The sequence below is a fragment of the Dama dama genome, chromosome X (assembly GCF_033118175.1).
Source record: "Dama dama isolate Ldn47 chromosome X, ASM3311817v1, whole genome shotgun sequence".
Lineage (NCBI taxonomy): Eukaryota > Metazoa > Chordata > Mammalia > Artiodactyla > Cervidae > Dama > Dama dama.
Window position 1 is genome coordinate 121,838,718 of NC_083714.1, and position 23,123 is coordinate 121,861,840.

At 38.6% G+C, this 23,123-nt stretch overlaps 1 protein-coding gene across 2 annotated transcripts in view; it reads left to right on the forward strand.

Moving 5' to 3' along the window:
- DMD (dystrophin) overlaps positions 1–23,123 on the forward strand; it is a 2,165,569-nt gene that overhangs the window by 1,789,135 nt on the left and 353,311 nt on the right. For both annotated transcript variants that reach the window (XM_061137756.1, XM_061137757.1), the window contains 2 exons: positions 1,026–1,146; positions 1,762–2,030. In XM_061137756.1, coding sequence (XP_060993739.1) covers positions 1,026–1,146; positions 1,762–2,030 — 390 coding nt within the window. The remainder of the gene's footprint in view (positions 1–1,025; positions 1,147–1,761; positions 2,031–23,123) is intronic.

Genomic DNA, 23,123 nt, shown 5'->3' on the forward strand with positions numbered 1-23,123 from the left:
TAGTGTATTCGTTATCTCCCTTCTTTTGGTTCAGAAACTTCTTGAAGGCAGAAAATGTGCATTTTTATTGTCTTTTAATCCTCTGTATCAAAGAAGATTGGACTTCCCTGGTGGCTTAGATGGCAAAGCGTCTGCCTACAGTGCAGGAGACTTGGGTTCGATCCCTGGGCCAGGAAGATCCCCTAGAGAAGGAAATGGCAACCCACTCCAGTATTCTTGCCTGGAGAATCCCATGGACGGAGGAGCCTGGTGGGCTACAGTCCATGGGGTCGCAAAGAGTTGGACACGAGTGAGCAACTTCACTTTCTTTCACTTTCATCAAAGAAGATTAGGTTAGAGACTTAATTTGATAACTGATTTAGATGACCTCAAGACCTCTGTTCTAGGCTCACTCTTTTAGAGAAACTTGTTCCCACAAATCTACCTCCAGTGTACCTCAAAACATTTCTCCCATGTTCAAAGAAGTCACAACAGAAAATGTAATGGGTGCTTTTCAAAAGTGTTGAGGTTTCACTTAGTCTACTATTAATACATCTTTATGTTCGTTGTCAGACATTTTGACAGAATTAGCTGATGTTTATGAATTAGGGTTGGTCGTATACTTCCGTACAACCTAAGTTTTTCTAAGTGGCCTTTTAGGTTTCCCATTATAATCTGGATATCTATTCTTTTGGGTATGTGTAAGTTTCATTAGCCCTGCTAGAGTTTTGCAATATATGTCTTAGAACTTTAGCTCCAGATTTCAAGCTTGGCAGTCAAGTTACTTAAATGAATCACTCATATCTTAAAGGATGTTAACATATCTTGAAAGCTCCACTATGCTCTCCATAATACAAACACGGTGTTTTCCTGCTTAACAGAAAGATCCATCGAGCCTTCGTTATCATTTTATGGCTATCAGTTTATAAATAAAGGAGATAGAAATTGACCTGGGAATTTCATAACCAAGTTCTGAGCACCCAGGATTAATTTGGAGAAGAATGCCACAAGCCAAATCAGCATTTTTTTTTCATCTCATTTCACAGGCCTTCAAGAGGGAATTGAAAACAAAAGAACCTGTAATCATGAGTACTCTTGAGACTGTACGAATATTTCTGACAGAGCAGCCTTTGGAAGGACTAGAGAAACTCTACCAGGAGCCCAGAGGTAATTGAATGTGGAACTGTAATAACATATTGATAGAAGGATCAGTGGTGACAGAGCAACCCATCCATTCTGGCTGCCAAGGTCTGGATAGGTCTCATATTTTCTGGGTTAAATAGAATCGATTGAAATTAAACCTTGATGTTGAAAAAGAAAAGGGCCTCGTAAAGCACTGTGCATAAATCTGTTTGCACATTCATAAATAAACATTAAAAGAGATTAGCGATCACTTATTGAAACATTTAGTAAACAACAAACAAAAGAGATTATCTGTGAGGAAGTTTATTGTCACAAAGACTATAAGCTAATTTTCAATTTAAGAGCCTTCTTTCCTGCAGTAAATTCGAGCTTGTGGTGTGCATCCTAACATCTTGCTACTCAGTAGCTTAAATGAATCTTGGATTATCTGATTGATATAAAGTAGAACAGATTCACTCAGGATGACATGACTTCAGATGTGCTAAACTCCAAAGTAGAAAAAAGCCATTAATCGGAAGGTTGCCCTCTTGTGAAACTGTTCTCTTTCTTTTTGCCAGTATGACCTTTTCAGCAAGGTTATTTTTTTTAAAAAACACAAAAATGAATGTGGCCTAAAACCTTGTCATATTACCAATTTAGAGCTGCCGCCTGAGGAGAAAGCCCAGAATGTCACACGACTCCTACGAAAGCAGGCTGAGGAGGTCAACACAGAGTGGGAAAAATTGAACCTGCACTCGGCTGACTGGCAGAGAAAAATAGACGAGGCCCTCGAAAGACTCCAAGAACTGCAGGAGGCCACGGATGAGTTGGACCTCAAACTGCGCCAGGCTGAGGTGATCAAGGGATCATGGCAGCCCGTGGGCGATCTTCTCATTGACTCCCTCCAGGATCACCTCGAGAAAGTCAAGGTATTGTCTACTGTTTGGCCTCAGCACCCTTTGAGAGATTCAAAGGAGGTTCTAATCTGAACTCTGGTGCAATATTTTCTCCTCACAAAGTTAAAAATGGGGCCCTTAACTATTTGAATGCTTTCACAAAGTCAAAGTTTTCTGACGCATGGTTGGGGCGGGGGGTGGCCCGGAGAATTCAAACGAACTTTTTGGCCAACCCAATATTTTCTCAACTAGAAGATAATGATCTAATCATCTGTCTGTCTTCAGTAATAGAAAATGAAATATTAAGTTACAGGGCAAAAAAAAAATCATTTTGATTTTGCTATGAGGAAATTCATTTAAGTGTACTAAAGTGGTCTGAATTACGCATGGGTGTCTGAGTGTGTGTGTGTGTGTGTGTGTATGTGTGTAGTTTTGGTTCTTAGTATCAGAGAAGGGAAAATACAATATTTTTTTTACATATTGCATAATTTATTTCTATGACATTATGTGTAACTTGAAAGTATAGGGAGAGTAACATGTGAGTAGTTGCCATGAATTTTGGATGGAGATCAGGGCTGATTACAAAGGAATACACAAGATAATATGTTTTATTATTATTTTCTCAAACATAAAAATGAGATGTGTTTAACTTTTATGCTTACTGACCTCTTATCAGGAAAAATATAATATTTAGTCAGTAGCCAGGAGTCTAGGTTTTGGACTTTTTGCTAACTGAATTATTATGACTTGAGTGAGTTATGGTACTGTGAACTGAGACCATTAAGTCTGCCCTTTCATTAAAAGGCATTGTATAGAATACAATTTTTGCATTGTATTAGTCTTCTGCAGGGATTAGGAAATATCACTCTATATTTGGAATAGTGTCCATGAGACCAAAGTTACATTCCCATATGGCACAAAGATGATAAATACATTTATAAAGAAAGAATATACATATTTAGGAGTATCATTTTGAAAAGTAGCAACTTGAAACAAATTTTTTCTGTTTATCTAGTGTCAAAAACAACACATCCCGCCAGGTTGAAATGCAAAAGAAGTGAAATCCTCACCTTATTATGGCACATTTGGCAGCCCCCTCATTCTGGAAGGTCTCTTCTCCCTTGGCTTTCATGGCACTGTTTCCTCCACATCCTTCTTCTTCCTTTATTTTCCTCAATTCTGAAACTCTCCCCACCCTTCAGGTGTTAATATGCCCAAATTTCTAATCTGAGCTCAGTTCCCTTTTTATTCTATAAAAACCTTAGCTCATGTGCTAAGTCACTTCAGTCATATCTGACTCTTTGTAACCCTATGGACTGTACCTGCCAGGCTTCTCTGCCCATGGGACTCTCCAGACAAGAATACTGGAGTGGGTTGCCATTTCCTCCTCCAGGTCAGTTCTCTTCTTTTTGGATAAATGCTCCCAGTTTGAAATGGAGTAGATGGTGACAGATCTGAATTTCTAGTCTGAATCTCTTTTCTGATCTGCTAACCCATATGCCATTAGAATCCAAATGCAACCATTCTGAAAGCAAATCCATTTGTTCTCCTGTTGGCCCATTCCCCTATAAGTATCCCTTTTGACCTGGCTTTTCTTCTGTTTCCTATTTCAGTTAGTGGATCATAAGCCAACAAGTTGTTCAGGCTAGAAACTTAAGGTCTATCCTGGAATCCTTCTGTGTTTTCATTGACTTCACTGATTGCTCATTTTGCCTCAGAATATCTCCTTTATGTTTTCTCTCCTCTTTTTACCCAGTGTCCCCTTCTAGTCCCGGCATCTGTTAATTCAGATTGCTACATCCTTAATCCCCATTCCCCATCAGTGTCCATGGCATATCACAGACACTACAGTTTAAATATTTGCTTAGTGAGTGAATGAATGCAGTTTCTTTACTGATATTTCTGTTAACAATTCTCTTCCAATTCTAATCCAAACACTCTCCAGGAGACTGCCTGCCTGATGAAGAAGTCCAGCAAATGTCAAAGGCAGTTGACCCTGTTTCTTCCTAGCCCTAGCATAGAAACGTGACTGTTGCTTCTATCCTCTCTAGGCCATTCAGGACACTCTGACCATATTCCCCTTTTCCCATCTCTTTTCATAACTCTCTACCTTTGCCAATGCTGTCCGCTCTGCCTGGTCGGCCCAACTTATCCGCATGGTGAACTTTCACTTGATGCAATTCCAATGACTCCAAGCCTTAGAGCTTCCCCCATCTTCTTTCACCCCCACCTCCCATCAAGCAGAAGAAACTGCTCTTAATTCAGTGCTTCTATAGATCACCACACATGCTTAAATTATTGCACTTAAACTCACATACATTGTGGCCTTTTTGTTCTACCATAGAAAGTAAGGGTCCTCAGAAAAAGGATCCTGCTGTACATCTGTGAATTCACAGTTCCTAGTACACTGCCAGGAGCATATAAGAAATCTAATGTAGCTTCTTTTATTCCTTCACTCAACAGCTGTTTATGAGCTACTGTAAAATGCGCTGTATGTGTCGTTATAAATGGAACAGGCTTGGTCTTTGTCCTTACGAAGCCTAAAGTCTAATGTGGAATTGAAAAGCTCTTTATTAAAATAGTAGGTGAAGATATCAAAGGAGATTAAAAATTTGACTTTATAACCCCCAAAATATCTTCCCCAACATTCTAAGACCCCAGGTCTAACTTTTAAAGCAATGGTTAACAATGCTGTGTACATAAAAATTAAAATAATGTTTTGAAATATATTACCTATTCAGCATTAAAAATACTCTTTTTAATCCCAAAATATAAGAACTAAATTCTTAAAAATTTCCCCCAAATGGCAAATTAACTTAAAAGAATGTCCCAAAGGAAGTAAATTAGTTCATAAATCAAGTGGCTAACTATATAGGCTTTTGAGCAGACTTAAAGGATTCATTTTGAGTCATATGGGTCACACAGGAGCATTAGTAAGATAATGAATATAGATGGAGAATGGATACAGCATGACTTAATAACAAAAACTAACTAAAAATAGAACAGCTCATATATCAACGGGCCCTGACCCAACTCTATTTGCGGTTTTCTTTTCAATTCCCCTCTCTCATCTGTTCTTGATCTTAAGACTAACTTCATTTCCCATACCCTGATTGGTAAGCCTCCTCACTCCCATCCCAGTCATAACAAAACATGTATACACTGAATGCTTCTTTAAAAAGCGCTTGTATGTAACAACACTTCTTTCTCAGACACCGATACACTAAAGTTACAGTACCTGGTCATCATATGTATTTACTGGTCATAACAGATGGGATTATCTTGGTTTCTAAACCAGTATTCCATAAATATTTTATGCCTATCTTAAAATTATAGATGATATTAATTTTGTATAGTTATTTCCCTTCAGAAGTTCCTCTTCATTTCACAGTGGAAATAAACACCAGCTTTTTTCTATTGCATCTCAACAATACCAGATTTGAGACTTTGGTGGTGGTAGTTTATCAAGAGTGAATTTTATTAACTAAAACTTAGTTTGAAAAGCAGCAGCAGAGTACTTAAGACCACTCTTCCTATTTTTCTACTCAGCAATTTGAGCCCTTAAATTTAAGCCCTTAGAGGCTCCTCGCTGTAGGGAATGCAGAGTGGATAGCTAGGCTGGTAGCCAGAACATTTTATGGATCCATCTCACTTTGTTTTCATCACCCTTACTGACTCTCTCATGATATCCGCCTCCATTCAGTTCTCATTTGTTAAAGAAGTTGTCATTCAAGTCACTATGGAATGTGTGTTTCTGTGGGATTTAGCGTTACATCATTTCATTAGCAAATGTGACTTTAGAATTTGGAGAATGGATAAAACAACTAAGTCTTGGAACCCTATGGACATGGCATTATTACTAGTCATCATCTTTAGGACAGTGTATATACAATAAGAGAAAGGAACATAATGTTAATATTGACTATTTAGCTCACTAAGAGAATCTCAGCCTTCCAAATATAGCTGCCATAGAAATAACCACTAGAATAAAATTTAAATTTTAAATGCCTCTTTATTTTTAAAATTCATGATTCATTCTGCTTATCAAATATTTTAAGGACAGAATCATGATTTCTCATTTTACTGGAAATAACACCAATGCTTATGTGACTATGCAAATATTCTTACTTTCCCTGTAGTCACGGGGAATGAGAATAACTCCTTGAATCACTAGGTGTGCTACATATACCTATAAGTGGAATATATGCAGGTTTTAATAGAGTAGAACAACTTTTGAATGTAAAGTCTACTTATGACATCTTTGTTCTTAAGAATAATTCCTGTGTGAAAAACTTGGTGCAAGTTGTTGTTTTTCCACGTTGTCTCTTTGTTTTAACCTACCATGGTTTTGTGACACTGACTAGTACGTCATTCTTGAGCCAGAAACATTTCACTGCCCTAAGTTTGCCAATTGACTTGAAACTGTTTTTCACACACTATAGATAGACTGTCCCAGGCTGCCATCTTGGAATATGCAGATTTCTCATACCCTTGTAGTTATGTATTTTACATGTTTTGTTTTTTTTTTCAATCAGACTTTCAACTTATATTTCTTATTATGAACATTCACATATAGGAATTCTGTGAGACTTTCCTTGAAGTTCTTACAATGAAATGTTTTAGTTGGACCTTTTTTGTAATTATAATTGAGAATAATGTAATTATGCATGTAGTAGAACAGAGATAATGATGAAGCCACCATGCCATCCTGACTTATGTTAATTTCCAACATTCCCATCTAAAAATTAAAGAAGAAAACTGGTAAGTGCTGTCTTCAGGCTACCTGTGGCATGATTTATCTGAGAAATTTGTCAGAGAAATGCTATCTCAGAATTTGACACTGAGAAAACCAAGTATGTTTCCTCCTGATAGGTAATGTGAAATGTGATGTAACACATTAGAATTTCATCTTCACTTTAGAAGCAAGATTTCAGCCATGTTCATGTAACTCTCTCCTCCCTTATTGCTTTTTTCATTTTAACTCTGATATTTTATTATTCATTAATTTTGTTGTATTTGTCATTTATCTGAGCCAACTTTAAATCCTTTCTTATATATGAGTTTTTTTAAATTTATTTGTCTATTTATTTTATTTTACAATATTGTATTGGTTTTGCCATACATTGACTTGAATCTGCCACGGGTGTACATGTGTTCCCCATTCTGAACCCCCCTCCCACCTCCCTCCCCATCCCATCCCTCTGGGTCATCCCAGGGCACCAGCCCCGAGCACCCTGTTTCATGCATTGAGCCTGGACTGGCGATTCGTTTCACATATGATAATTTACATGTTTCAATGCCATTCTCCCACATCATCCCGCCCTCGCCCTCTCCCACAGAGTCCAAAAGACTGTTCAATACATCTGTGTCTCTTTTGCTGTCTCTCATACAGGGTTATCGTTACCATCTTTCTAAATTCCATATATATGCGTTAGTATACTGTATTGGTGTTTTAGAGAAAGTTTATAATCCTTTGTTACAGAGATAGGAGATGCATGGCCAGGCAGAACCAAACTGGTTCACAATATGTAAGCTTTCCTCACAATAAAGGAATGATATTTCCATAATGAATAAGGTGTACTACCTGTAGTAAGAAAAGTAAAGCTTACTAATATTTTGTTAATTGCTCTTAACAATTGTCAATTGCTATGGGCTGTAAGTAACAGAGCAATGAATTGCTCTGTGGAAGCCTTTGTTGTTGCTTTTATATGAGTGCTACACATATTAATGTAAGCTGTTGGAGAAGAAAACACAGAAATGATATAATCCTTTATAAATCTGGGTTAAATATGGAACTAATGCCTGTCATATGGAGTAATCAGGGTTTTATCTAGTTTTCAAAGCATGCAATTCTGATGTTTAAAAGCATATGATTTGGCCTTTACTATCTGGGAGCATAACTATGAGAAGGCATATTATAGGAAACTCTCACTTAAATACTTTCAGAAGTCGAGGTTTGTTTGTTTTTTTTTTTTCAGTATTTTTAAATAGAATGGTCATTGTTGGCCTTACTAGAGCTTAGAGACTAAAGGAGGAATTTAATCATCTTAAATTTCCTAACCACATTATTTGTTCAATGTAAAATTAAGTGCAAGTTAGTGTTGCCAGGAGAGCTTATTACTTAGTTCCCATGTATTCGCTCTCATTTCCTGCTCTGTTTTTAAAATTAAAAGCAAATTACTGAGGACAGCAATGTCAAATCATGTTCCTTTCCCAAGGCATCGGACTTTAGGTATAGTGCTGTGTGTGTTTTTAAAGCCCCTACCGCGGTTTAGGCAAATAGAACCTTGGTTTACCATGCTATTCCCATCCTGCCTTTGAAATATCTGAAAAGGGAGCACAGAGTAATTGTTTCAGACATCTGCTTAGCATACTTTGAAGTGCATATAAGTTCTTTTGCAGTTTCATTTGAACCCCAGCTGTCTTCACCAAAGTCTATAATCAATCTGAATTAAGTTGCCCTACTTCCCCTAATAAGTCTCTTATTAAGTTCTGCATCAGCCTCTTAGGGAGACTTAAAAGCTAATTCATGTAGAATTGCCATTTTCTACTAATTCATTTGTCAGCTCTCCAAATTCCAAGGAAAACAATTGTGAAGACTATTAATTTGGCTCTTCATAAACAACTTACGTAAGTGTAGTATACATTGGAACCAGGCAAATGATTTAAAACAGTGGGTGGGAGGAAATAAGTTGATGACATTCAACGCAGCTTTCTTTTTGACTGTTTCGAGATGCCCTCTGCATTCAAAGCACAAAGCCATTTATTTAATAAGAGAAACATCCTTCTGCTTTTTACTTTCATAAATAAGATAATTACTGAGTGAACTTTGCTTAAAGATAGGAAAAGGCTTTCAAACAGTTGGAAAAGGAACATGTTCTTTTTATTACAGAACTTATTTTAATTTGGGCTTCTTTGTATTCCTTTGATGGACTGTGATAAAAGCAGCAGCTAGAATTGGTTGCCATTGTGATTGCATTAAATAAGAGTTGTACAGCTCTTCTTCTGGTCATGGAATATTTAGGAGAACATGGCTAATCAAAATGTTCAGCTAATGAGTTCATCTGACATTATTCTACTAAAGAAGTATTTAATTAGATAATAAAAATTCCTCCAGAGAGTATCATCCTTCCTACTATTTGAAAACAGCCATATCAAAAAACTGATCCTTTAATATGCCAGTCCTGTTTACTGAGGGTTTATTCCAGAAGCTTTGTTTGTGGCTGGAAGTAATTATAAACACTCTTCCTCAAGAGTGTTGGGAAATAAAGGACGATTCAAAACAAAAACTTAAGTAACGTAGTATCAGCATTAGCGGATCTAAAGACTCAATCATTCATTCACTTATGGTATGGTTAAACCTATACCCAAAGAAATCTGATCTCATTACAGAGTGTGAATTTTAATTTATTTTGTGAATAAAATGTCCTGGGAGTTATATTAATGGCATCTTAGTTTTCCTGAGAACATAATTATTTAGCACTAAGCTGAGGGAACAAGAATTTTTATTAGTTTGTGTGTATGTGTGCATGTAACACATCAATTTGAAACAGTTTTAGAATGAGTTAGTTATTTAACTGAAATTCCATATTTCCTTCGAAGATGGACATACACAGTCAATATGGATTTTTAGTCTGCTTTGACATCTACCAAAGTCATAACAAGTTTAAAATTCGAAATCAAACTACTCTCCTACCAGAAGCACAAGGAATGACTTAGAACAAGTAACCCATGGAGTCAGCACCTACTATATTCCCATCATGCCTTGCAATTACAATTTTTAAAATTAAACAGCTGATGTGATGCCAATATTATGCCCCCTTACCTTAACCAAGTTCAGTGATGGCATTGAGCTGGTTCTTAGTTAACCAGTTTTCTGGGTATTGTGGGAACATATGTGCCTATGATATTAATGGAACTCTTAACGGGGACTAAGAAAAGTAAACTTTTTCATAATAAGATATATTCACACTAAAATTATATTTTTAGTTATAGTTAACAATTGCTATAGCCAAAAGCAGTGCTTCTCAAGCTTTTCTGCTTCAGTTCTCTGAATGGCTGAGGAGATAAAACCAGATATCTTCCCCTTCCACCTGCTTGCTTCCTTTTTCCATGAGCATAAAATTTCTTTGATGTTTCTTATTTTTAAAATCTCATTTCAATTCTGTGGTCTTCTCCAAAATGGATTTGTTGTGTTTTAATGTAAAGATGTTTTTCTCCAACATACTATGTAAAATGACTCCTTCAGTATATTCACCTGTGGATTGTTGTTTAGTTGCTAAGTTGTGTCTGAATCTTTGCAATCCTATGGACTATAGCCCTCTAGGCTCCTCTGTCCATGGGATTCTCCAGACAAGACTACTGGAGTAGGAAGCCATTTCCTTTTCCAGAGGATCTTCCCAACCCAGGGATCGAACTCAGGTCTCCTGCATTAGCAGGCAGATTCTTTACCACTCTACCACCAGGGAAGCTCGTCACCTATGGGTATGAAAGCATAATTTGAGAAGAATGATAGGAAAAATTGCCCAGTTTGTGACAGCTTCATCTTTTTCCAACAGCTTCTTCCATTTATGTACACAATACACAAAGGGTAGATCCTTGCCATTTCAGATATGTGGTTTGCATTTTCGTCTGATCTTTGCGATTCAAAACGTCCATGACTTGTAGCTCTTTGTGATTTTGAACATATATTCTTTGAGTCTTTTGCACAGCAGTCACTTAACTAATAATTTAATTGGTGTTATAGGTCAGCTTCCCTGGAAGCAGACCCTAGGAACAGGGGTCTGGGTGCACAGGATTTGTAGATGGTCAGCTTTCAGGAGAAGCCTGTGTGGGAGTTAGAAAAGCATCACTAGGGAGATGAAAGAGCCAATCAAGCATATCGTCTCAAGCAAAATCTAGCTTTGTGTCTTGATTCAAATGGAGAAAGCTCTGGAGTATGAACCACCCAGCAGAGTTGTCCTTTTGTACCCCAGGCAGTCATTGGCTGTGGCCAGCATTATGCTAATGAGCATTTATCATCAGCTAGCTCTGAGGTGGAGTGAACACTGATTTTTAGTGTTTTCCAGTTGTCGGGGTATAAATACTCCTGCCATGACTGATTCAAGTTACCAGCATGATCTCACCGAACATGGACTTGGGAAGAAATGCACACAATTGACTCTTGGGCTCTGCTCCAGCCCACCACTGGCTGCAGCCCACCCCTAGAGACTTGAGTCACCTCCCAGGCTGGGAATGTGTGTTGTCTCCTGGGATAGGGGCTCCCAATAAGCAGAGATGACCATTCTGAAGAAGAGAGGCAGCCATGAAACATTAGTGGCCAACAATCACAACAACTGGAGGATGGATGTCCAGGCCAGGAAAAGTGTCCCTTATAGACAGTAAGCGAACTTAGTAATCCATTCAGCCTCTGTCTTTCAACATAGCCTTTTCAGTGCTACTTTTTCTTGCACATGCAATAAGTCTTTAGAGGTGATGAAAATTGTGTTTATGAAAAAATTCACCCTCCCCCCTGCACAACCTACCACCTGGGGATTGGATTGGCCAAAAAGTTTGTTCTTCCCACAGGTGCCTCTCCTCCCCCCACCATTTAGATGTTACCAAAAAACCTAAACTTTTTGGTTAACCTAATAACCTAATATTTACTGAGGTTGGTAACAAAAGACAAGAGTTCACAGAAAGGTCTGAGAAAGTGGTGATTATAAGTAAAGAAAATGGCTTTGTAAGCAACCTTAGCTTTATAGGTACATAATCTCTAAGTACCTGTGTTGATCAGATACTTGTGACCATTGAGGATCCTAGGTATTTAGACATAGTCATTGAGAATGTCAAGAATTTTCCATGGCCATGACTCTCACCTTAGCATGCATCGGAATCACCTAGAGAGCTGGTGGAAACCCAGATTGGTGAAGCCTTTCCCCAGAGTTTCTGGTTGAGGAGGTCTGGAGCTGAGTTAAAGATCTGCATCACCAGTTCCCAGGTGATTGTGGTGCTGCTGTTTCAGGGATACTGTGAGAGCCATCATTCTGTAGGAAAATCACGGTCTACGTGTATAAATACATATATTGTTTATTGTTAGTAATTCTCCAATTATAAGTAATAAACATATCATCTGTTATTTCTTTTGAATCTCAGAACATCCAGAACATTTAAAAATGAATGCAGGCACATGTCCTCCTATGAGAGTGATTGATGGTTAGGAAGGGAGCAGAATTTCCCTGTAAAACCTTGAAGTGAATAATGGCCTCCTCTTTCCAAATCTGTCTCGTACAAGACAATCACTGTTATTTATTCCAGTGTTCTTGTTGGTATTTTAATGGCACTCATACAAGTTCTGAGTTGCTTCTGATGACTTAAAATTCAACTTGCCTTCGCACTCTTAATACTTTAAGATATTTAGTCACAGAATATTCGCTTTGTTTAAATGTTATCATGTTTACCAATAATAACAATTAAGCTTTAAAAGACTCCTTATAATTTTCTGCCAAACATACTGATGATAAGCTAGTACTTTACAGAATTGCTGAAATTGAGGACATTAGGAATAGCTGAGGCCATTCAACATTTTAAAATTAAAACCTGCTTGCTCGATGTGAATAGCTGATCACTTATTCAGGGATTGCTGCATTTTCTAATTTAGCTCCTCAACCCACTGAGGTTCTGTGTTCATAATAGGAGGCTGTATGTTTGTGTGTAGAAATGGAAATGGATATGGGGTGAAACTGGAAGAAAGTAGGATATAGTCTTAACTGCAGTAATTAGGGAAGAGGGGTTTTTTTCCCCCAAAGGTGATGCAAAATCACTCTATTAAATGACTACGAAAGAGTTTATGGTTTTGGTATAGGGTGAGTGGTATATGTGATGAAAATTATGGGCAAAATATAATAGAAACAAATGTGTGAAAGTATGCTTTAACATTGTTAGCAATATTTAAAATAGGTCCTCCCCTTTATTCTGGAATCTTGGGGTATTAGGGGATGGAAATAAAGGAAATTTTGCATTGAAAGTAATTTGATTAATGTTTACTATAAAATTGAAATAGCTCTGTATAAACCCACTCAAATCAAGTATACATTAAATAATTGAGTTAACCGAATTAGGCAGAATAAGGGCACATTGATTTTCAATGTTTTTGAAAATTGGTCCACATATCACTGTTATGTTTTTGTTTGTAAACTTCAATATTTATTAAATTTTCACAGTGTGTTCAGCCCTAAAATGTCAAACTCTCTTAACCAGAATGAGGCTAGAGAATTCTAGCACCAAGATAGATTTCTTCTCCTTTTAAAGAATTGATTTTTATGGTGAAGTTTTTCTTTCCTTCATAAAGTTAAGAGCCTGCTGGTCCTATTTCAAAATACAGTTATTTTTAGAAGGCTCGTTCCCTGGGATTCCACATTATTATAGACTCAGTGGGCTCCTTTGGAGTTTTTCCCTATCAAATATTCAAATTGTATCGTCATGATCTTAACATGGCATTAAGCTACTTAGCAAAGAAAATGAAGTCAGTTTATCAGCAATATATGCTCAAATGTGGTAAGTAAGTAGGAACTAAAGTAACTGAGAGGTAAGCTGTATATGGGCTTCCCTGCTGGCTCAAACAGTAAAAGATCCACCTGTGATGCAGGAGACCCGGGTTCAATTCCTGGGTTGGGAAGATCCCCTGGAGAAGGGAATGACTGCCCCCTCCAGTACTTTTGCTTGGAGAATTCCATGGACATAGGAGCCTGGTGGACTAATGTTCCTGTGGTTGCAAAGAGTAGCGCACAAGTGAGCAACTAACACTTTCACTGTCACTTTCAAGCCAGTATATTGATGTGTTTTTTTGAAGCAAACTATCAGTGAGTTTCATCTTATTTACTTATTTTCCTACTCAGAAAGCCTATTAACCCAATTTGGAGTCTATACATGGCTGTGAACCTAAATCTTATTAGGTCTCATTAAATAATGCCCACAGAATTGCCCCATGCTTTCAGGCCCTCATCCACCCAAGGACCAAGTGTAGGCCACACAAAACAACGTTTCACCTCCTTCCCCCACTGCTTGTTAGCCTTTGGCCTCCAATATTTCCAGCAGGAAAAGGCTAAAGTCACAAAAGAATGGTTCATTGTTTTCAACTTACACAAACCCCATACTACTTACACAAACCCCATACTGCAAGAGTTAACCAATACAAAGGTGACTTTTGTACATCCAATAAAGCATAAGGTTAGAAGAAATATAAGCTAAACAAATGAGCAGAAGTTTGACTTACACAGTGAATAAAATATTACCCTTGGAACCACACTGATATTTTGTTATAAAGGTTAAAGGAAGACGTTTCCAAGGTTGTCTAAGTGTAAAAATTTCCTGAAGATTGGGGTGAGTGTCCCGTGCAAGATGAGTCTTAAAGAAATCTGGCACACTTTGACTTTCCAAAAAATCTTGAATTTTTAGTGAAAAGGATTGTTTTTTCATTAAGATCTTAAACCCTCTTTTCAGCTGAAATAGTATTCTTCAGATAATCAATAGAGCATCATTCCCAAAGATTTTCAAGGATACTAAATCACATTTTTTTTCCTTTTGACCACATTGCACGACATGTGGGGGTCTTAGTTCCCTGGCCAGGGATTGAAACTGTAACCCCCTGTGGTGGACACATGCAGTCCATAACACTGGACTGCCAGGGAAGTCCCCACCACTGGACTGCCAGGGAAGTCCCCAGACTCCCTTTTTGCAAAATGAAAAAGAAATCTATTATTATTAGAATATGGTGTCTTTGTTGAATGCTAATCAAATTTTTTAAAGGGTAGATTTGGCCCATGACTTAATTTTTTTTAAAATAACATTTGAGTCCATTGATTAGACAGCTTGACACTTAGACACATTTGTGTCAGTAGTAGTTTATTCATCATTCACATGTACTTAAATGGACACTATCATGATAGTGGTTGTCATAACAGAACATAACAGGATATGAATTAAGTTCTTACCCAAAGATGTGATCAGAGAAATCAGAGCAATATCTTGAAAGTAAACTTCTCAAAGTATGATGAAATTAAAAATGAAGAACAATGTAAACTCTTGACTCCACTTCATTAGCCAGATCTTTCACACACACATACATATATTGAGATAAAACTAATAACCACTAATATATCTGGAGGGAAAACATTGCTTAGAAGTAAATACTTAAGATTTTCTTTTCAGCCTAGGAATATGATGAAATAAAGATGAACCATTATCAAAAATTTACCAATCTAATTTTTAAACATGCTGTCGCATAGCTTTTAATGAAGAAAATCCATATTATGTTCATTTCTTTTGACCTGAAGTAGTGCAATCTCTTATTCTTGTGTTATTCCATTTGTAAGAAAGGTATTTTGGAAAGACTGAAAACATTAAATTCAGGAGCTACAATAATCTGAAAGTGAAACTAAAAAATTTTATAGAAGGGCATTTTACAATCATTTTCAGCCCTCTTCCATTTGTTTTTTTATCTCAGCCCTTAGAAATTTTATATTCATCTCTGATTCAGTTCTGTTTCAGAATTTCTAAGCTGACAACAATATATTGAATGAAAAATCAGATCAGCAAAAATCCATTTTATTTCAATAGTGAGTATCTTTAATTTTATTTAAAATAAATGTGTCCAGTATAAAGTAAACTGGGTGTAGTATATTGCACTGGTAATTCACAACCCTAGATTCCTCTATTAATTATTATTCACACATGCAGAGGTAGCCTAATTTGTTTTAATGGGAAAAAAAGAATCTCTTGGGAACTACTATATACAATACCATATGTTGTCCTCCATTTTCTTGGTCAAAAATGCTGCATTTTGTAGCTATGGATACATTTTGGCTTGGGATTTGTTTCTTTATAAGCCTTTATAATAACAGTCATCATTTAAATGAAATTGCATTCATTAGAGTTAAGCTGTGGAATCATAGGAACTTGGTATATTTTGTGCACTGCTTGATGTCTAGTGCCTGGAACATTCCCTGGCATATGTGAAAGTGAAGTCGCTCAGTCATGTCCGACTCTTTGCGACCCCATAGACTGTAGCCTACCAGGCTCCTCCGTCCATGGGATTTTCCAGGCAAGAATACTGGAGTGGGTTGCCATTTCCTTCTCCAAGAGATCTTCCCAACCCAGGGATCGAACCCAGGTCTCCTGCATTGTAGACAGACGCTTTACCTTCTGAGCCACCAGGGAATGGCTACTTAATAATATTTTTTGAATGAGTGAATAAACATCCACAAACACACAGAGCAAAATACTTTCTTCCTTTAAAAATTATTTCACAGATAACCTGCTCCCATTTGCCACCATCCTGTTTCTAGCGACTGTTACTTCATGCCCAGATCTTCCAGACACTCCGTGTCAATTCTTTTTCCTTTCTGAAATGGCCACCAGCTTGCACTCATTCCTAAACTTGAGATTTTCCAACTGAACCTGCCTTGTTATTACTTTTCAAGCCCTGTGACACAGCTTCTCATAGCATGATTACATGGTTTTTAATAACCCACTAAATTGTCTCTCTGTGCTAACGATTGTAAGTTCATTGAGAGTTCCATCTTTCCAGTGCATAGTAGATGTAAGTGTGTGTGTGTGTGTGTGTGTGCACGTGCACGCGCTCAGTTGTGTCCAAGTCTTTGCAATCCCATGTACTATAGGCCACCAGATTCCTCTTTCCATGGAATTTTCCAGACAAGAATACTGGAGTGGGTTGCCATTTCCTACTCCAGGGGACCTTCCCAACCCGGGGATTAAACCCGAGTCTCCTGCATCTCCTGCAGTGGCAGGTGGATTTTTTACCAGGGTGCCACCTGGGAAGCCACAAATATATGCACAGTAGATATAAGAGAGGTGTTTTCAAGTGAGTAGTAATTAAAATGTAACAAAAAGGATTATTGAGACTATGCCATTCCCCTTGGCAAAAACCTTCATTACTGCACTGCAAAAGTCAACTCATTCAAACCCATCACAATCTTTATTGATTTGGCTGTGCCGGGTCTTAGTTGGAGCAGTCAGTATCTTTTATTTTCTTTGTGGCACGTGGGATCTTGCACCATGGCATGTGAATTCTTAGCTGCAGCATGTGGGATCTAGTTCCCTGACCAGGGATCGAACCCAGCCCCCTGCATTGGGAGCATAGAGTCATAGCCACTGGACCACCAGGGAAGTCCCCCCACCACAATCTTGCTCAAAGGAAACCCCATGATTTTTCTTCCACATCTGCTCTGTAGTTTCATGCTTCAACTTATTACAGACTATTTGCACCTCTCCAAACACATTAAGGTTTCCTACCTCTTGCCGTTTATTCAAGCTCTGAACAAATAGCTTTCCTCCTCCCACCATTCTGCTGCTTCCTTTATGTTTCATATACCTATACCCCAATGTCTAGTTCAGGGAGCCCTTATAAAGCTACATGGTGGAGGGGTGAGGAAAGACAGGTTTACCCCAGGGTAATATTAGAAGTTGGCCTGAAAGACTCAGCTCCCCAAGAAATGATCTTAGTCTGTGGCTTTCTCATGGTTGAATGTATGACCCTCTGCTTTCTAGAGTTACCCTGATTTAGACCAAATGGGGCTCATGTGACTTGGCATACCCCGTGTTATGGGCCACAATGCTGAATTGGTTGCAGATGGAGTAAGGGAAGGAGAAATTGACCCAACCTTCTCGTTCATCTTTACAACAGCTTTGGTGTATCCATGTTACACTCCCCTTTCTATACAAGAGGAAATACATGAGATGTATTTGTCAGTGAACTTTTTCTTTACTCAAAAACCCCAAAAATGAGAGAGGGAAGAGAGAGAGAGAGTTGGAGAAAGAAACAGACCATCCATAATCTCCCCTTCAGCATCTATAATCTCAATCCCTACAAGTGCCTCTTTGGGTCAAGTAGAAGGTACTTCTTGCATCAAGGAGGTCTCCAGCCCTGGGCCAGAGTTCACCACTTTGGTGATGGGGTCCAGGTTGGATTTCAGCCCCTGGTCTCCTTGGCTTGGCCACTGTATAACTCCACATGGAGACCCTGGTTTGTAGCTCATCTTTTCCTGTAACAGTATTTTTAAAATTTTTATTCAGTCTTGCCAAAATGCCTTGCAGAAGGCTATATCACCACCAAAAGGACATATTTTCCTTAAATATTAATTGATTTCTCCCCTTTTCCCCCACTTGCTTCATTTTTATGAGAACTCCCCTTGATTGGTGCCAAAAACTTGAACATTACATTCTTGCTCAGAGCGTTAGATTCTTCAGAAATTAGCATGTGCTCCACCATAAAATGAAGTAATAGAGCCAGAGAATCCAGATACAGAATCTGAAGGGTATAAGCAGATTTCTCTTCTTTAACTTAGGAACTTAGCCTCAGCTTTCTATAGGAAATGGTGTTGATAAAGCAGTTTGAGAATAGCTGTTGATCTGAAGTCTTCGTATCTAATTCTCTTGAGTGTTCATTATTTAATAAAAATGTATTGAGGGATTGCCATGTACCAGGGACAGGCATGCCCTGGTGAAAAATAAACATAGAATTGCCTTAATGAAGGTTAGGGTCTTATGAAGGGACAGACCATGAATTAATAAATAGGCAAATAAATACGTACTTACCAATTGCCATCAATGCCTAGAAGGAAGAAGGGTTCTGAGACTGAGAAAAATCGGGGCGGGAGGGGGCGTCTGTCTTTAGATAGGATGACCAGGGATGGGCTGTCTTTCAAGGTCACAGGAACTGAGATCTGAAATAGCTGAATAGAAGCCAGCTAGGCACAGGGCAATGGCACCCCACTCCAGTACTCTTACCTGGAAAATCCCATGGATGGAGGAACCTGGTAGGCTGCAGTCTGTGGGTCGCTACGAGTTGGACATGACTTCACTTTCACTTTCACTTTTCACTTTCATGCATTGGAGGAGGAAATGGCAACCCAATCCAGTGTTCTTGCCTGGAGAATCCCAGGGACGGGGGAGCCTGGTGGGCTGTCATCTATGGGGTTGCACAGAGTCGGACACGACTGAAGCGACTTAGCAGCAGCAGGCAGAAGGCAGAGCTTCCCGGGTGGTTCAGTGGTAATGAATCTACCTGCAATGCAGGAGACCTGGGTTCAGTCCTTGGGTTGGGAAGATCCCCTGCAGGAGGGCATGGTAACCCACTCCAGTATTCTTACCTGGAGAACCCCATGGACAGAGATGCCTGGTGGCCTACAGTCCATGGGGTTGCAAAAAGTTGGACACAACTGAAGCAATTGAGCACACACAAGCATGCAGGCTGAGAGCAAATGGAAAACTCCAGGCTGAGGGAAGAGAATTCATGAAGGGTGTAAGTCAAGAATAAGCTTGGTGAGTTCTATGGATGCTGTAGCATCTTTTAAGTTATTGTGAAAAGTGTCAAATTCTCAGATCCACCGTGAACCTAATGAATTAACAATGCCAGAGTGGGAGCCAGCAATCCTTGTGTTAACAAGCCTGCCGTGTGATTATGATGCTTGCTGTTGTTCAAGAAGCTCTACCTTAGACAGATGTTTTAAGCTGTGAAGGGGAAGGGAAGAACAAGACGGCATCTCTATGCCAGGGCAATGCAAGTGGTAAATGTGGGCACAGATCAGGAGCAGTTTCAGCTGGCAGAAATGTTGGCAAACTAAAAAAACCTGTTCAATGTAAAACTTAATCTGTCTAAAATAACACCTGCATTTGAATATCAGTGTCCTCATGGATGATGTTTTTGTTGGCTTATGGATTATTACTTACTTTTAAATAAATAAATAGATTTCATTCACTGCCATTTTGCTTGATGTTTTGTCATATATAATTAAAACTGTCAGACAGAAAATGTTGGCATTCCTTCTGTTTCCTTAGCAGCCGAAGAATATGGCCTGCTTCAGTGATTTATTTATACTCATTAGAGACCTTTTTATTTTAATTGTGCGTATTTTGCATTTAGCCTCTGTAAAGCACTCATGAACTACCTTTTTTGTTTGTTTTAATTGTGTCATTAGAAAGCTATGGAAAGCTTGAAATGTTTTTGTTTGGTTTTGGTTTGTTTGCTTCATTTTTCTATTAAAAAGAAATAATTAGCATCCAGAGTTAGGATTATAGAAACTAGTTTCTGAGGAAATTAACTCAAATGTGTACCACTTGTTCTTATAGGCAGAAGTCTTTCCTTTGTGATCAATTCTGTTCTGTTCCTCATTTCCAGTTAATATATGTGAGGGCAAAATGAACATGCATAAAAAAGAAAGAAGACAGACACTGTTAGTATGGTTAAGCTATAATTCAGCCTTTGAGAGTATTGGAGTTATGAGTTTCATAGTGAAGCCGTGTCCTGAAAGATGAAGAATTATGATGGCTGCAAATGAAGAAATGTTTTTAAAAAAAGAATTTCATGTTTGGGTGCACACTCTTTTCCAGTAATACGACGAGAAACTAGAGATCATTTTTCAGAAAAACATGAGGATTGGGCAAAAAATGGAGCAGTTATTTGCTTTTCTTTTAGTGCCACGAGTTTGGAAGGGTGGTGACTCTGGGGGACAACCATAGTTAAAATATAACTGATAATTGCTTGGGAAATAAAAGCACCAGATCTTTTCATCCCTACAAACTTCATATTGTTTCCCTAAAATCATTTGTTTTTATTTTTAATTTACCTACCCCAAGTCATCCTGATTATGCTACATCTAGGTCATTAGTTCTGAGTCTGTTTCAGTTCTTTCTGTCCTTAGTCACTTTGCTCATCCACAGTGATCATGTCCAAATATGAACAGGTACAAGAATGGCCCTGAAAAAGGAAAGCAAGGAGGACAATGGAAAAAAAAACCAACAACAACAACATAATGCTTTGCCCTTGGGCTGCCACAATAAAAATTGATGCTGAAATTCAATGCAGTTGAATCTCTATTAAAAAGAATACATATTTCAGTGGCATACTTTACTGTTAAGAATGTCTCTACCAGAGGCAAAAGTGATCCTAATGGCAGAGGGAAGTCTTCTTCAGTCTTCAGACTAGCCCCTGTGTCTCAGCTCGACACAGTCCCTTCATATTTGGCAGAACTTACAGAAAGGGTGGTATGTCTTGGTTTTGTTGGAAATCAATGGGATAGCTCGTGGTGTTAGTAATGAGAATTCACATCAGCAGTCTCTTGCCAAAGCAAAAAAGTATCTCACGCCCAAAGTCCAAGGGTAAAAGGAGGTTGGGCAACTGGATGAAGTTAGTCTATGTAGTTGTTGTTGAGTTGCTCAGTCGTGACTGACTCTTTGTGACCCCCATGGACTGCAGCACGCCAGGCTTCCCTGTCCTTCACCAGCTCCCACAGTTTGCTCAAACTCCTGTCCATTGAGTCTGTGATGCCATCCAACCATCTCATCTTCTGTCACTCCCTTCTCCTCCTGCCTTCAATCTTTCCCAGTATTGAGGTCTTTTCCAATGAGTTGGCTCTTTGCATCAGGTTACCAAAGTCTATGTGAAAGTGAAAGTCACTCAGTCTTGTCCAACTCTTTGCAACCACATGGACTATACAGTCCATGGAATTCTCCAGGCCAGAATACTGGAGTGGGTAGCCTTTCCCTTCTCCAGGGGATCTTCCCAACCCAGGGATCGAACCCAGGTCTCCTGCATTGCAGGTAGATTCTTTACTAGCTGAGCCACAAGGGAAGCCCAAGAATACTGGAGTGGGTAGCCTATCCTTTCTTCAGCAGATCTTCCCAACCCAGGAATTGACCCAGGGTCTGCTGCATTGCAGGAGGATTGTTTACCAACTGAGCTATCAGGGAAGCCCTTTCTAGTGTATTTTTAATTGAAGACAACCTCTGCAGAGAAGGTGAGAATTTCCTACTTAGTGGTACTTGTTAGGATGGGTCCAAACATATTCCCCCCAGGTATTTAAGAGGCTCCAGGCCTTTCTACTTCTGGGCAAAGCAGGATATGGTCCTTGACTCTTTAGGTTCCGGTGGTGGCTATTCACTCCCATCAGGATGATAAACCCATCCAGAAATGCAGAAGCTGCAAAACACAGCTGGGCTGTCCCTACCCCTAACTCTGGGTAACTGGGTTCCATGAGGCCTTCCCTAAACCACATGTTGAAGCCTCAACTCCAGGACCAAAGACCTGGATCTAGAGGCCATGATTTCCATTTCCTCCCCCTCAGCTACTAAACCAGCATGAATAGTCCTGGGACTTGTGCTAAAACTCTTTTCAAGCTATTTCTTAGGGCTTTTGGTTCACAAACAGTTTGTTCAGTAAGGTTTCATTGTAGAGAGAAAGGCAGCTGGCCCCTACTTTGTTTCTTGATAGTATTTGTGATGTAAATTTATCTGCCCAGTGTATGTAGCCCTAGGATGTTATTTCATTGTCAGATCATATTATTCTTGAATTCCTGATGAGATAGGACCTCTATGAAGCAGTAGGTTAAGATTTCAGGAATAGTGTTTAATATCATTAAGAAGGGAAGTGTTTCATTCTCAGGAGTAGCATTAATATATAAAGAGAACAGTATGTGTGTGTGTGTGTGTATATACATGTAACTGTGATATGTATATCGTGTCACAATTTATAAACTCTTAAATGGAATTATAATTAATTATATAAAAAATAAATTATATAAGGAATTATATAATTTATTTAATATAATTAAATAGAATTATTAACTAATTCTAGCATTTCAGTCTCCTCTCCTTCTTGCCTGCTTATGCATTTCATCTAACTGTGGCCTTTCTTGGATGGTCTTGACATCCACCATTAAGCCCTCTACTTTCTCTCCATCTACAAGCCTCATCTTGCTTTACTTCCCTCCAAATCCCTTTTAGTTGCATTTTGCAGTCACATTCCTGCTAAAATTTAAACTCTCATATCCCTAAGCGTTTGTGCCGCAACCATCTGACAAAACCCCAAACCTGGATCAACTGTTTCTTCCACATTTGCCTGGAATGCTGTTGGAGAAAGAGAAAATTGGGCAGATGTGTTCTGCTAAAAAGTTGTTGTCTTCTGCCTCAAGCGAGCCCTCAACACTGTCTGGCAACCTCCCGACATTTCTCTGTTCACCTCCCTCTCATATTCTCTCGCACAACTAATTCCAATGTTCTGACTTACCCTTCACTCATGTTTTCATTCAATGAATGTTCATTGAGCACTGTTTATATACCAGGTCAGTTGCT